This window comes from Pan paniscus, chromosome 5 (genome assembly GCF_029289425.2).
Source record: "Pan paniscus chromosome 5, NHGRI_mPanPan1-v2.0_pri, whole genome shotgun sequence".
NCBI lineage: Eukaryota > Metazoa > Chordata > Mammalia > Primates > Hominidae > Pan > Pan paniscus.
Genome location: NC_073254.2, coordinates 170,383,351 through 170,400,501, shown reverse-complemented (window position 1 = coordinate 170,400,501; position 17,151 = coordinate 170,383,351). Strand labels below are relative to the sequence as shown.

The 17,151-nt window shown below is 43.1% G+C and overlaps 1 protein-coding gene across 1 annotated transcript in view; it reads right to left on the bottom strand.

Moving 5' to 3' along the window:
• IYD (iodotyrosine deiodinase) overlaps positions 1–15,936 on the bottom strand; it is a 38,022-nt gene extending 22,086 nt beyond the window's left edge. Inside the window, exon 1 of the mRNA XM_003811509.4 lies at positions 14,458–15,936. Coding sequence (XP_003811557.1) covers positions 14,458–14,635 — 178 coding nt within the window. The 5' untranslated portion in view covers positions 14,636–15,936. The remainder of the gene's footprint in view (positions 1–14,457) is intronic.
• Between the last annotated feature and the right edge of the window lie 1,215 nt (positions 15,937–17,151).

Here is a 17,151-nt window from a genome sequence, read left to right as displayed (position 1 = left end):
ACAAATCCACTTCAAGGGTTTTTTTGGGAGGAGGGTTTGTTTTAATATTAATTTTTTTTGTTTTTGTTTTTTTTTAGAGACTTGGTCTCATTATGTTGCACGGGCCTCAAACTCCTGGGCTCAAGCAATCCTCCCACCTCAGCCTCCCAAAGTGCTGGGATTACAGGCATGAGCCACTGCACCCGACCATAAATCCATTTTGATCTCATTGATTAGCTGATGCAGCTGTGGTTATAGTTGCTGCAATTTGTGGTTGTGGCATCTGTTAAAGGATTTCCACTTTTAGTAGTGGTTAATTAGAGAATTTTTATGAATGCCGCAAGCTAGAAAAACAAAACAACTGAAATCCTTTGTAAAATATATTTTAAAACATTTTCTTGTATGCATTGGAATGCTCATCTGTTATTGTAGGAAATGACGGTCAAAATCTAGCTGAAGGTTAGTATCACAGAGGTAGACCAGCATTCAAATGCCCAGAGTATTATATATTTTCCAATTACCAAGAAACAGCTGTAAGGTTGATCTGAGATAAAGGATGATGACAAAAGCCAAAATCCCAAGTCTACCCACGGAGACTTGACAGCCCCCTACACTTTAAGCTGGGACCCTGAAGGTCTACAGTCTCATAGTAAGGGGGGATTTTAAATAAACCAGCCCTGATATGTGCTTGCAGCCTAAGATAATATCATCTGAGTGATCCAGGGAACCATAGGGTTTGACCTTAGGTTAAAGTCATCCCAGAGTATTAGTGTCACACCATGTAAGTACAAAAGTGAATTTTCCCTGGAAATAAGTACCAATATCCTAGACCTCACAAAGTTTTTATAAGTACTTTTCCAAAAGAATGACTAGCAAACAATGAAAAATAACAATGTATTTAGGAAAACACAAAGTTATGAATAAGAACCATTAAAAAACTATGGGCATCAGAAACAGACCAACAATGACTTATGATACTGGAGTTATCAGCCACAGATCATGAAACAACTATGCTCACTATGTCCAAAGAAATACAAGACACATGACTTTGGCAGAAAAAAGTGACAGCAAATTTGAAAAAAAGAACTAAAAAGATCCTCTAGAAACAAAAATGAAAACAAACTAAATTAAACATTCAATTAATAGGTTTAACATCAATGTAGGCACAGCTAAAGAGGAAATGAATCAATACGAAGATAGTTTCTTTTTACCTATCCAAAATGTAGCATGGAAAGAGAAAGACAGAAAACATAGGTGAGAATGTAAAAGACATCAGAGGATACAGTGAGAAGGTCTAACCATTTAATTGGAGTCCTGAAAGGAGAAGAGAGAGAGGAAATGGACCAGAGGCAATATCTGAAAAGGCAATGGCTGAAATTTTTCCAAAATTGTTGAAAAATACCAATCCGAGATTTTAAAACTCAGTATTGTCTAGTAAAATTGGATAGAGGTATACCCTACATGTCTCTACTTAGGTTCTCCAAGAAGCTGACTCTGAGACTGAGTCGTGTGTGGAATGTTTATAGGAAGTAGCTTTGGGATCAAAACCTATGGAAGGGAGAGGAAAGAAACAAGATTGGGCAGAAGAAGCCAAGCTGCAATGCAAGCTGAGAGATGGCCTCAACCACAGCAAGGGCTATTTTGAAACTAAAATTGTCCATCAGAGTTGTCTCAGATTAGGCCATAATTGCTGGACCTTTATACGACCACTGCAGTCAGTTATTAGATATGGGCCATCCTGGGACGGGTGGGATCTCGGGAGAGATAGCTATCTACAGCAGAGGCCATTCCTGCAAGAGGCCGACAGTACTCGCAGCAATAGAGACAGCAAGCCCTTCCTCACGGGGGGATCTGCGTGGTACATCATCAGGCCCTTCACACCATGACTCTGCAATTGCTTGCACATGCCAGAAAAATCCATGCACATATGTACAAGACTAGTATTAAAATGTTTACAGAAATAGTTGATAATAGTCCTAAACTAGAAATAGACCAAATGTTCAACAGTAGAATAAATTGTGATATAGTCATATAACAGAATACTATACAATAGTGAAAATGAATAAGCCTCAGTTACATGCCTAACCTGCTTAGCATTATATTTGACCCTTACAAATATAAAACAGCAAGTCAAAAGAATATAAACAGTATAATTTTAATGTTTAGGAATGTTTAGTTGTGTAAGAATAATGCAACTAAGAAGAAAAGCAAAGAAATAATTTTCATAAAATTCAAAATAGAAGTTACTTCTGTTGGAAATAGAAGAGGTTATGACTGGGGAAGGACATATGGGTGTTTATGAAATGTTGGATGTGTATATTTCTTAACCTAAGTGATAATTGTATAAGGTTTTGCTTAATACTTATGTGTTAAGCTGTTCATCTGTGTTTTATACACTTCTTCAGTGAGTGCATTTCACAATTAAGAGTTTTTTCAATGAGAAGAAGGCCATAGAGATTAATTACCAGAGGAATCAGGAATAAGTCAACTGTTCAGAACTTTTAAACAAAACTTCTAAAAAAGGAGAAAAGACACTTGACATTTTCTCAATGCAGTGAAAGTTCACGTTCAGCAAAAGTAGGTAAAGTCTAGATACAGTGGAAACTTAGATCCTTAGAGATGAATTTCTTGCCATGCTACCATTTCTGTAAGTACAATAGCAAAACCAATATTTTTAAATTTCTGTTTCGTGTTTAAAATATCAATACTTTCAAGAAAGATTTGGAGTTTAATACAATGAGTAAGAACTTAAAAGTGTAAACAAAACTGGCCATAGGTACTTTTGCCTTTTGAGCAAAGTAGCATCATTTGTGGAAAATAAACTTCCTGTTGCTCACATCCCCTCACCAGGCTGATGAGGGAAGAAGACAGTGTAAAATTGTAAACCTCTGACGATTTTCCTGTGCTGCCATGTCCCTGGATTCCATGGACCACTCTTTTTCAGAGCATAGGCATGAGTCTTTGGGGGAGAGGAGCTGAGCATGATCAAGTGAGGGGAACAGAGTTTGGGGAGGGGAGCCCAAAGGGAGGCCTATGACAGTGGCTCAAAAGACCTTTAGAAGGAAGAAGGGCTGCCCCAAATGCTAACATGCTGTGTCAGGAGTTGGGAAGTGAGAGACCAAAGAAACAAACAGAAACAAAGGTTGATTTCCACAGATAAATTGGTGTGAGGTGGAAGAAGAAAACACATAGAGGAAATCGGGGGTCCCTTGGGCATGAACCTCAGAGCCAGAGGTGGCTCCATGGACACAGGTTCTGTGGGGATTGTCAAATCTTTGAGAGGGAATTGGCCTCCTCAAAGCATGTAGGATTGAGGATTCAGCCTTTTTTAAATCTTATTTTTAGTTTATTTATTTTTTTCTAAATAGGATGAGCTCAGCTGACCCTTGGGTTATGTAAGTATTACACATTAGCTAAAAGAACAAAGCATGAAGAAGCAGTGCAAGTCCTAAAGTTGATCTGTTTTATATTAGTGGAACTAAACAACTTTCTTTTTTTAGACATCTGCTCAGGAACTGCCAATAGCAATGATTTTGCAATGGTTGTTGTTGTGGTAGTGGTAGTGGTAGTTGTGGTGTTTTAGGGAGAGAATGGTGGTACAGTGGAATAAAAATCTCTGGTGGGTATGATTAGTTGGGAAAAAACAAGTTTTCAGGTTACAATTGTAATTTGCAAAACACCAAATACTATGTATAATGCAAATTACATTTGGTAAAGTTCTCAAAATCTTCCTGGAAGATGGAAATATACAAGTCATTCAACAAGGCTTTTATTGAGCCTTTGATATATATATTAGTGAACAAGACAGATGAGACTTTTATACTATAGGGGTGAAGAGGGAAAGCTTCCTCCCTCACTCTCTGAGGATTCACTGAAAATGAATTCACAAAAGACAGATTAATAGGAGAAAAAGCCATACAAAATTATTCTAACATGCATAGCATGGGGCAATAGCAAGAGAATGATCACTCAATAACCCAACGGGGTCCAAATGCTTATACACCCTTCTTTATAGAGGAAGAGGAGATGGGAGGTGTAGGAGCAATGAATTTCAGGGGGAATGAATGGACCCAATGATCAGATGATGGATAGTCAATAATTCCCTTTGGGAATTGAATGGGACCTGAGAACAAACAATGGTTTATGACAAAGTTTGCCTGGGCTCTAGGTGTGGTGTTTAACTTTCACTCTCTTCCTCTATGATATGAATTTTAATCTTCTCCGATTAGTAACATTTTAGGGAAAGGATTGAAGGTAACAATTTTCCTCTTTGGAACAATAACCTTATTCCTTATATATTTAAACAAAGCAGCAAATGTACGTATGCATAGAATTACAAACTGTAATCACTCCTATGAGGACAATTAATTCTCTATGAAGTGACAGAGAATAAGAAGGGATGGTACAAAGAGGGAGGACACAAAGTGATTCCCAAGGGGATGGCATGTAACGTGAAACTTGAGCAATAAGAAAGAGGCTGGGGATTCAAGTATATTTAGGAGACAATGTGAAAAACGCAGATCCATACAGATGCTGTAGACATAGCTTGACTGGGGGACGATGCTGGCTTGGACCCTTGGAGAAGCAGAAAGAATGACAGGGGTGTGCAGATTCTCAAAACACCTTAGAAATAGAAATCGAAAGACTGGCTAACATGGGTGGTTGAGAGTGGCTGGGAGAGAGAGGGAGGAACCAGGAATCAACGCCAGGTTTCTGGCTTTAGTGCCTGGTTAGATGATGGAACCATCCACTGAGCCAGGAGGACTAAGAGATGAACTATTGGGAGTGGGCAGGAAGGAGGAACAGGAGTCAACAGTCTGCCTGATTCCAGATGCTGCAAGCCATTCAAGTGCAGGTGTCAAGTACAAAAGGAAATGTGTGAGCTTTGAAGGTGAGATCCCATTTGGAGCCCTCTGGAAGCGATGAGCATGACCAGGAGGAATGAAAGGAAGAGTGGCACATTTTCTTAATCCAGTCTATCATTGTTGGACATTTGGGTTGGTTCCAAGTCTTTGCTATTGTGAATAGTGCCACAATAAACATACGTGTGCATGTGTCTTTATAGCAGCATGATTTATAGTCCTTTGGGTATATACCCAGTAATGGGATGGCTGGGTCAAATGGTATTTCTAGTCCTAGATCCCTGAGGAATCGCCACACTGACTTCCACAATGGTTGAACTAGTTTACAGTCCCACCAGCAGTGTAAAAGTGTTCCTATTTCTCCACATCCTCTCCAGCACCTGTTGTTTCCTGACTTTTTGATGATTGCCATCCTAACTGGTGTGAGATGGTATCTCATTGTGGTTTTGATTTGCATTTCTCTGATGGCCAGTGATGGTGAGCACATATACACCATGCAGCCATAAAAAATGATGAGTTCATGTCCTTTGTAGGGACATGGATGAAATTGGAAATCATTATTCTCAGTAAACTATTGCAAGGACAAAAAACCAAACACCGCATGTTCTCACTTATAGGTGGGAATTGAACAGTGAGAACACATGGACACAGGAAGGGGAACATCACACTCTGGGGACTGTTGTGGGGTGGGGGGAGCGGGGAGGGATAGCATTAGGAGATATACCTAATGCTAAATGACGAGTTAATGGGTGCAGCGCACCAGCATGGCACATGTATACATATGTAACTAACCTGCACATTGTGCACATGTACCCTAAAACTTAAAGTATAATAATAATAAAATAAAATAAAAAGAAAGGAAGAGTGGAAGAAGGTCAAAGACCCGCCCTGAGGGACTTGGCCATTCTCCAGGTGGAATTCAGGTAGAGAATTCACCTTCTGAGGAACACCAATAACAACGTTAGCAGGCACTACTTTTGGTTTATAACTCTTAGTGAGGAAACTTCCTTTTATATTTCTCTAGCAGGGACAGTTTGGGCCTATTTAGAAGAAAGTATGTGTGATGGGGGAGTGGTAATAAACATCTATCAACTTTCTAACAATCAGTCCTGGCCCAGCGAAATGCCAATGTCATGAACATCACAGTGACAACTCTGAACTTTATCAAGGTGTCAATAAAGACTTTCAACACCAATGATACTTTTGACACCATTTAAGATGAAGTCTGGCAGCCTCTGTAGTTAATAAGTGGTATATAAGCAAATGCATTAAATGCTTCCTTAACTCTTTGAAAGGTAAGTTACTAAGTCTTAAGACCCATTCAGCACTTGTAAAAACTAAAAGCAGTCTAAATGCATGACTTGGCAGTTTCCACAGCTTCTAGAGTCCAAGGCAGACTCTCCTAATTAGCAGAAGGAAGCAAACTGTTACCTCATTATCAGTGCTAACCATTATCCCTGACTAGGGAATGGTCAAACAAATGATCCTCATCACCTCCTGATGGGATTGTCCTGAGTGCACTCTCGGAGCAGTGCACAGCCGGGCTGCCATTCCTGGAGCCTTTCACAGGGCAGAAGGTCTATACTATGGCTGGGGAATGAGACTAGCAGGGCTGGGCTAGGAGCACAGTGAGCTTCCACTTGTCCCCTTCTCTTGAACTCCTGACTGCTCCCGAGGAATGTGGCCCTCACCCAGAGGAAAGAGAGCAGGCTGTGTAAACCCCTTTGTTTTCCTGCCTTCACTCTAGAGCAGTCAAGCCACTAGGGATGATTCAAGCTCGAAGGTCCACACAGTGCAAAGCAAATGTATACTATTATGGCCTGCTTTTTGAATGAAATCTTGTGCTGCCGCACTTGGAACTTGCTATTGATACCAACAGTAACTTGCCTTGTATCTTTGCACTGGGGGTCTGCAAACAATACCCTAAAATACTGACACTTGGCACTTGACCTGGTGAACTGAAGAAGCACCTCCAGGTCTCCCTCTGACCTGCCTGGTCTCTGGTCTCTCTGATCCTTTTTCCCGAAGCACTGAGAGAGATTCTTTCTGGAATTTCGCTATCTGACTAGGGACATTTCTTTCCAAAAGAAATGTAATTAGGGTGGGCCCAGTGGCTCATGCCTGTAATCCCAGCACTTTGGGAGGCTGAGGTAGGAGGATTGCTTGAGCCCAGGAGTTCGAGACCAGCCTGGGCAACATAGAGAGAACCTGTCTTTACAAAAAGTCTAAAAATTCGGCATGGTGGTGTGTGCCTGTAGTCCTAGCTACTCAAGAGGCTGAGGTGGGAGGATAGCTTGAGTCCAGGAGTTTGAGGTTTCAGTGAGCTATGATCATGCCACTGCACTCCAGCCTGGGCAACAAAGCAATACCCTATCTGTTAAGAAAAGAAAAGAAGAAGATGAAGAAATGTAATTGTCTTAAGATCCCTTGCCTAGGAATCCAGGCGGACAGAGACAACCTGGGGAACTTTACCTGCATAATGAGAAGACTTTTGTTCACAGTGAAGTTCCACCCCTGGCCTTCCCACTACCTCTCATAAGCTCAAGGAACTTCATCCCAAGGCATTGTTCTTTGGACCCATTCATTTTCCCTGAAAGTCATTTACTCCTACACACTCCCACCATCCCCTCATCCCCTATGAAGAAGGATATATAAGCATCTGGACCCCACTGGGTTATTGGCGATTCCCCAGTGCTTATACATGTTAAATAAATTTGTATGCCTTTCCTTCTATTAATCTGTCTCTTGTCAGTTCATTTTCAGTGAACCTTCAGAGGGCAGAGGAGAAATTTCTTTTCATATTTCACTAGCAGGAGCAGTTTTGGCCCAAACTGTATACTTTTAGTTAGAACGAACTAGATGTGAAGGGGGAGTGGTAATACACCCTATCAGCTTTCTAGCAATCAGTCCCTTGGTCCCTACAATCGCTTTAATGCCAAGGAATCCATTAATTGTGCCATAATTAGGTTTAGCCAGCCAAGTAATTCTAGGTCACTTCTATCTTTTCACATTTAGCATGGAAGTGTTTTTCTGGTTGCATCTCCAAATACATTGCTTTAGTGTTTTTACAGTTCTACTACACAGTCTTTGCAAATGGACCACTATTTTCTAATCAAGAAACCAAGGACAATTTGTGTCACATCATCCTTGTTCCCTTCTTGCAATTTTGGAAGACTTGAGGAGTAATGTTACTAAGGAGGAGGGTGATGCAGATTTTGAAGGTGAGGATGGGAGCCACTTCAGGGCTCAGCACCTGCCCCGACAATGCCTCTTTCCCAGCTGCTTCACCATTGCTGTGCTCCCTACCTGGGCCTCTCAGTCATCCCACTTCCTGTGAGGCCATCCTCATAGGGCTAACAAGAATTATGGACAGAAGTACAGTTATAATCAAGCATTCATCAGGCTGCTTTGACCCACTTCCTTGTTCTGAAAGTCTCATAGCACTAGTAGATACTGACCATTTGCATCCCCACTCTTCCTATGCATAGAATTTCTGACATGAGAGTCTCAAGGCTTTTGTTTGAGATAGATAGGATCTCTCCATCACGATCATAAGGCTTTTATTTAAAAATTACTTAAAATGTTTTTCAGATCCGAATTCCAGTGAAACAGCTGATGCCAACCAGTTTGAAGACTCCTATAACGCAGTGGAATCAGCATGAGAATACAGTTTCTTCATCTCCCTGTCCCATGACTTCACCCTGCACTCTGACCAATCAGTGACCTCCACACTTTGGCCCACACCAAAACTCTAAAAAATCCTAGCTCCAAACTCCTCAGGGAAATGGATTTAAGGTTTCCTCCTGTCTCTTCATTCAGCAGCCTTATGATTAAACCTCTTTCTCTGTTGCAACCTCGTGTCTCAATATATTGACTTGCTGTGTGCGTTGAGCAACAGAACTATTAAGGTGACATCTGGCTGCTGTATAGATGGATTATTTCATTAGTAGCACTGAGGTGGGTAGGGATTGGGAAGGCTGAAGGGTGCCCAGAAAGAGACACCTTGAATAGGGCAGCGCTATCCTAAAGCCAATAGGGTTCAGAACATATGACCCCAAAGCATGCCAACTTCAGAGCAAAAAGGGCTTTCTGACCTTCCACTGCCCTTCTTTCCTGAAGCAGGTCATAAAACCTAGGAAGAATTTTCTGACCCTCCCCTGAGGCAGGTCATATGGCACCCATGTAAGAGGTGCCCACCCAGAGGAAAGGAACATTCTCATCTCTGAGGACGTTAGGGACACAGAGAAGAATCTGAACAAATAGATATTGCAAAGTGATATGGTTTGGCTGTGTCCCCACCCAAATCTCATCTTGAATTGTAGCTCCCATAATTCCCATGTGTTTTGGGAGGGACCTAGTGGGAGATAATTGAATCATGGGGGCAGTTTCTCCCATACTGTTCTTGTGGTAGTGAATAAGTCTCAGGAGATCTGATGGTTTTATAAGGGGAAGCCCCTTTCGCTTGATTCTCATTCCCTCTTTGCCTGCCACCACGTAGACTATGCCTTTCACCTTCTACCATGATTGTGAGGCATCTCTAGCCATATGGAACTGTGAGTCCATTAAATCTTTTTCTTTATAAATTACCGAGTCTCAGGTATGTCTTTATCAGCAGTGTGAAAACAGACTAATACACTAAGTTTCCCCAGTTTATTGGCATTAGACCACGTTAGACCATAGCCCCTCTGGCCTCTTGTATGTCTCCACGACTGTTCACTTTTTGCCAAACCTAGCATGAAAACACACAGGTTTAACTGTTCCTTTGGGTCTTCATTTCCCTATGAAGGCTCCTGTGTCACATGAAACTTATGCTAAATAAACATGTATACTTTTCTGTTATTCTGTCTTTTGTTATAGGGGCCTCAGCCATGAACCTAGATTGGGTAGAGGAAAAGGTATTTTCATCTTTCTCTCCAAAGCAGTGGAGTGAAGACAGGATTTGTCTTCTGAGACCCTTTATCTCTTTGGGTACCCCAGTGTCCCCTGCTGACCCTAACTTTCCCCTAGTAGGAACCCACCCAGACTTGATCTCAAGAACAATGTCTTCATTCAAGTCCTTTTCCTTTCCTACTCTTCTCTCATCTAAACTTGCCTGTCTCTTGTTCTAAAAGCTTAAGGTCTTACAGGAGTCTAGCAAACCAACCTCTTAAATTAGCCATGTGAAAGTATTAATGTCTAGGTGTGTCTAAGACAAAGCTGATTGCATTGCTTCCCATAGTAAAAGACAACTATGTTGATCAAGCTCGACTCTCTGAGCAGAGTAGAATGCTGACTTAATATAGAATTTTTGGCAGTGGTGTGCTGGTAAGCCAACTCTTTGTGCGGTGGAAGGGAGAAAGCACTGATTCATAGCACTTGCCAGTATCCATGATGTAAATAATCACACCATGGCCTTACTTCAAGCCACTAATGATTTAACAAAAAACTCCTAAATATTTAACAATTGGCTCTTGCTAATCCCCAGAGACTCGCCCTAGTATGCTACTTGGTTGGGGAGCATGAAGTTCAGGCACTGGTGGACTTTCAGAGCTGCAAGTGGCACACATCATTTGTAGGATCAGTGTCATTTGGTTGAGACTCTGACACTCAGAGGAGCTGGCCCTGGAGTGAGTCCACCCCTGGTTGGCTGGCTTTCAGAAGCATGAGGCTGACACTGATTGGTTAGCTTGCCAAGTTTATTCTGAAATGAGTTGTCATTGATTCACTGCTCAGGCTTGGAACCAGTTCTGAAAGCTACTTGTTATTATGGGCACATAACAATCTGTTTCTCAAGTTTGTAGGAACATTTTTGTCCTCAGATGTTACTCACACTGGATAAAAAATTTTAACTCAGGCCTTTCTTAGAAAAGACTGGACAAGTTGGGTCACTTATTATTCAGCTAGTGACTTCAGTTAGAATAATAGCTTTTGGATGGCCAGTGAAGCTAAGTGCAGAAGAATCCCCCACTAACACTAAAACAGATTCATCTTGATGAGATGTGTTTCCTATCTTTTTCTTCTTTTCCCATTTCTACGGACTTCTATGAATCTGAGCCTAACTAGAGGATTTGTGGGTAGGATTTTCATTTCACTTTACTGGGACAATCTGAGACTTATTTCTTTGAGATAAACTTCAGCAACTCTTCTTTCTTGGACCCTAACTGTAGACAAACAAGGTATTAACAGGACACCAACCTTGGCTGGTTTGCAAAGGGAGACTGTACCCTACATCTAATAAGCATGGTCACACAATGTTCCCTCACCACCCCCACCCCACCCACACACACACACACACACATGTCTAACAAGCATGGTCACACAATGTTCCCTCACCACCCCCCAACCCACCCCCACACACACATGTCTAATAAGCATGGACACAAGATGACCCCTCACCACCCCCACCCCACCCACCCACACACACACACACACGTATAACAAGCATGGTCACACAATGTTCCCTCACCACCCCCCAACACACTCCCACACACACATGTCTAATAAGCATGGACACAAGATGACCCCTCACCACCCCCACCCCACCCACCCACACACATGTCTAATAAGCATGGACACAAGATGACCCCTTACCACCCCCACCCCACCGACACACACACATGCCGATTCTCTGACCTGTGAACATGCAGTAGGAATTCTTTGTGAATCAGAGCTGCAGGAGGTTGGATGGGTACCCATATTTTCCTTAACTCATGCTAGAATGGCCTACAATACTTATTTTACCATTTAATACCTTGTTAATATTAAAAATGGTTTCAATCTGGTATCTATTTGCAGTCAACAACACCATCTCCATGTGTCTTCAGTAAAGGAGTCCGTTCTCTTCTCCATTTAGCTCCTGCTCAATCCCTTCTGGACCTAGAGTAATATCCCCACGTACATCATGTCCACCCACCCTGTGACTGAGAGCAGGGACTTGGGGGGCTAAGCCTGAGTTTAAACATTGGTTCTCACTGGTCACCTGTGTGACCTTGGCATGCACCACTTATGTAAACAACATAAGAGATGTGGAGTGAATCATTTCATCTTCATGACAATACAACGAGGTAGGCCCTATTAGAATCCCCATACAAGAGATCTGTGGACACCACACTCAGGTCAGACTTTGTCCCAGCTGCTAAGGACGACACTAAGGCTGTCCTGTTCATTCCTCTGTATAAAGATAAGACAAGGATGAGGATGGCAGGGAACAGAGAATGAAGAGGCAAAGCATTTTGCAAAAGTAAGTGATCAGGCAGAGAGCCAGAGAAAGGCCCTCCAGTTCTGCTCTATGTTCCCAGCCTCCAGGCCCAGCCTCAGGACCTGACCCTCAACAGCCTGCCCAAGCTCTCCTTGTCCTCAAACCTCTTGGGTCTTCAAATCCAGTGGCCTTTCCTTGATGCACACTCTTTCTGGTCTCTCAGAGAATGTTGGTCCCTGCTGGCTATCTCCTTCCTCCTCCATTCTATGTCATTCTCCCAGGGGAGAGGCAGCCCAGCAAACAGCTGGCTTGGGTCCTGTCTCTGCAATCACCTTCCTGAGCTTACCCTATTGGGGCCTCAATTTCCTTATCTGTAATATGGGGATTCTAATAGTGCCTACCTCATTGTACTGTCATGAAGATGAAATGATTTACTACACATAATATGTGGCTGTGATTGCATACAGTAAGAGCTATTAATATATAAGGGCTTGTTACTGTTATGATCCCAGAGCCCCCTTTCCCACAGCTCCTCCCTTTCTCTAGTACATTTTTCTTCCACAGTTCCTCTTAACCGCATGTGTCCCTCAAGTTCTATCCTCAGCCTTCTCTCTAGCAATGCCCACTTTGTGGATTCATTATTTCTCCAGGTTCCAAGTATCTTCCCCATACTGGTGACTCTCCAGTCAGTATCTGTGGCCTGGGCCCCTAACATAGACTGCTGTCTCCCTTTTCTGCTCAGGTGTGTCACTGTTGTCTGAAATCAAACATGTCCTCGATGGAACTCAACATCTTCCCCTTTAAGCTGGATCCTCATTCCCTCACCCACTTATGATAGCTTCCAGTCTCCAACTCTCCCTCTCTCCTCCTTTTCCCAATATCCAATTTACTAGCAAACCCTGTTGCTCTTCCATTAACTTTACTCTGATCCACGCCTTCCACTGCATTCCCACCTGCCCCCACCATCCAGGCCATCCTTACCAGCACAAACCATTACCCAGCTACACAGCAGATGTTCCCTGGATTAAGGGAAGTGCTTCTCCGCTGGGTAGAATTGACGTTCTGAGTGGAAGAGCTTTCAATGTAGGAGAGCAAGAGGCAGCCCTGCTGAGAGGCTAGACTCCTGTGCGGTGCAGTCAGCACTACAGGCTGTTAGCACTGAGAGCCAGCTGGACACCCTGCACCCCGGTCCTGAGATTAGGACACACACTCATGCACACACTCTCACAAACACACTCATGTGCACGCACACACACATACTCATGCATGCACACACAAACTCATGCACGCTCACACACTCATGCGCACACACGTGCACACTCACACACACTCGTGACACACACTCATGCACACACAGTCACACATGCACATTAATGAACACTCACATGCACACTCACACACATACACTCTCATGCACACACACATATGCACGCACACTCACACATGCACATTCATAAACACACACTCTCACACACACACACTCACACACACTCACATGTCCAGGTGGCCTCTGTTTGGGGATGGGGGCATCATTAGCCCAGCTGAAGATCACAGAGCCTCTTCCAAATCGAACCCATCCCAGACAAAGCTTCTCAAACACAGATGGCTCAAGCTTCCTCCATGCTCTCTCCCTTCCTACCTGCCTCCTTCATCACCTCTTCTTCTCAAGGTGGCCATAACCTTCCCGCCCTCAATTCTCTACTTCCATTCTTACCCCCTCCCTCCGCCCTCAATTCTCCACTCCCTCTCTTACCCCTTCCCCAGGCCTCCAGGTGCTGCTCCTTTGGCTCCTTGTTGCCTGACAGGCCTCCCAGCACTTGCTATTTGTACCCTATTCATCCTCCCAGCCTGGTTTGTCCTTTCCCTGACTGCACCGTCAAACTCCCAGGCCTGCTCTAAACAGCTTAGAATCAGTTCCACCGGGTCTGTCTCTTTGTTAGTCTCTCTGATTCTCGTGTATCATCTTGGCAGCTGAACTGGACATTCAGTTTGTTGAGGACAGAGGCCATCCCAGGCTTTCACTTCCAGGGCCTGGCACAGGGAAAGGTAGCAGCCTCCTAGGTGATGCCACTTGGTAGATTTCAAAGTTCCTGATCAAAACCTGGACTCTTCGTCCCTGCCCACTGCCAGCCTGGGATGAATTCCTGCAGAAAGATTTTAACAACCAGAACAGAATTGGAGCCAGGGAAAACTTCAGCCTCTCAACAGCTTTTTCACTGGGCATCAAAAATAAAAAAGGGTTGGTCCCAGCAGGTGACAAGCTCATCACTGGAGAGAGATGACCTGTCTGTGCCAAGCACTGATTCATTAGCACAATAGAGGTTGATGTTGAAGCTGGCCTGTGTGTGTTTCTTCCTCTCCATAAGCCCTGCCATTGACTCACACTCATCATCAACACGACACGACAGCAAAGCTAAGCAGCATAACTGGTGTCTTTACCTTCTTCTGCTTGGTGCAGGTCACTGCTGTCTTTTAAGTCTTCATCCACCCAGGGGCGAGCTTCGGCCCTGGTTCTAGGCTCCCCCTTCTTTTTCTCCATGCTTCTGTCGGCATTTTTAAAGATCCACACAACCAAAATGCAGAGAATGGCTACCAAGATGGGAGTCAGGAAACACATGCTCTGGAGTCTGATGTCACAGGCGTGCACACTTCCCACACCGGTTTTTAAACACACAGAGACAGGAGTGGAGAATGCCGGGAGATAGAAGGAATGCAGACACAGGTGTGCCAGGGAAGGAACAAAGTGCAGAACTCTTCAACTCTATGAGGACTTTGCAAAGGAGCAAAGATCACAGTCACATGTGTGGGGTGTTGTGGCTTTGGTTATACACCAGTCCATTAACTTTTTAAAAGTATACACTCTGTCGATATATTCTTAGACAACAATTGCCAGAATCTGAGTAAGAACTTGCATGTGCTAGATCTAGCTAGATCACCTGAAGAATTTGTTTTTGCTTTTGTTTTTGTTTTTTTTTAAATAGATTTCCACACACCAACTCAGATCTGCTGGAAGAAAATGTTCAGGAAAGAGGTTTGGCACCATGCATTTTAAATGGCATGTTTGTGAAAACAGCCCTAGGGTTTTGATTTTTTTTATGATACCTGAGCCAATATATGGAGTAAAGAGAATATCATGTTTTGCATCAGAGAAAAACTTTGATCCAGGAAAAGTGACACAAAAAATTAAAGTGACAACTTGATTATATAATTACTTCAGTAGGGCTTTTTATGTGTTAGTTTGTCTGTCTGTTTTAGAAAGTGCCTTAGTCAGTTATGGCTGAAATAACAAAAATACTATGGACCGGGTGGCTTAAACAATATAAATTTATTTCTCGGCCAGGTATGGTGGCTCATGCCTATAATCCCGGCACTTTGGGAGGCTGAGGGGGGCAGATCACTTGAGGTCAGGAGTTCGAGACCAGCCTGGCCAACATGATGAAACCCCATCTCAACTAAAAATACAAAAATTAGTTGGGCCTGGTGGCACATGCCTGCAAACACAGCTACTCAGGAGGCTGAGGCAGGAAAATAGCTCCACCCAGGAGGTGGAGGTTGCAGTGAGCCGAAATTGTGCCATTGCACTCCAGCCTGGGTGACAAGAGTGAAAGTTCCTCTAAAAAAAAAAAAAAAAAGAAAGAAAGAAGAAGAAGAAGAAAAAGAAAGAAAGAAAGAAAGAAAGAAATTTATCATTTATTTATCATAGTTCTGCAGGTTGAGAAGTCCATAATTAAGGTGCTGGCAAATCAGCTCCTGGTGAGGGCTCCCCTCCTGGTTTGCCAACAGGTACCTTCTTGCTGTAACCTCACACAGTGGATGGTGGAAACAGATCATCTCTATCATCTTTTTTCTTATAAGGCCACTAATCTCATTAATGAGGGCTCCACTCTCATCACCTGTTCACCTCCCAAAGGCCCAACCTCCAAATACCATTGTACTGGGGCTTAGGGCTCCAACATATGAATTTTGCCAAGACATATTCAGTCTTTAGCATCAAGGTGCAAACGTATGTATAACATGATGCCATTTGAATAAAACAGAGTGGAAAATATGATACATTTATACAAACTTATATATGTATTTCCTGGAAGAGCATACTCTAAAGAGCGGTTATATCAGGAATTCTCTTCATTAATTTTGCAATTTCTTGTGAGTCTATGTTATTTCAAAATAAACAGTGAAAAAAACAGTGGTTACTTGTTTTGGAGGGAGTGTGGAAACTGGATAGATGGGGGACAAGGGTGAGAAAATTTCTACTGAATACTATTCCATAATTTAAGTATTTTGAGCTGTTGTAAATATATTATCTATTTAAAAAATTGAATATGTGTTATTTATTTCAATACTCATTTTGATGGTTTTATTGTATCATATATTGTAATACTCCTTTTTGTGATAGACAGTTGTTTTTTAAGATGTATGTCATATTGGTTCTCTAACTCCAGAGAACTCTGCAAAAGATAATAAACAAAGTTTATTATGGAAGCACTGGCCTCCACAGACCATTGAATTTGGTGGTGCTGCCTGCCATGCCGACAGCTTTTGTACAGGAAAGTGCCCTCCCTGTGCCTGCTGAAAGGGTGTCAGAAGGACATGTCCAGTCCATGTGATCCAACCCCACGCAGGCAGCTGAAAATGGCAGAGCCTGTGTTGGGGCCCAGCTTCTCTTTACATCCCACTAAAAACACAGAATAAAGAAACCACTCCATAGCAAGAGAAGAGCAAGACAAATGTGCAGAGAGAAGCAAGGCCTGCAAGGCAGCAATGCCTCACAGCCCAGGGGAAGGACAAGGTGAGGGCCATGGGTGGCAACTGCCTCTGCTCCTAGGAGGTCCCAGGCCTGCCTCGGTTTCAGCCCATGTGTCTCCTTACCTTTGAAGAATCAGAAAGATCCTCGGTGCCTGTAACTACAAAAGCACAATTCATAACAGTGTCAGGAACAGGATTAAGCCCAGGAAAAATGGGGTGGTGGGAATTGGTTATAGTGCACTAGTGGGTGAAGTCTGGGAGGCACCCCCATCTCAGAAGGGAATGCTAACAGCTGTGGCGTGCAGCAGCTGGCTGGCTAATTGAGTATTGCCTGAGTCTCTTGGGTTTCAGACCATGTGCCCAGCAGAATGAGTCTGTAGGGGATTC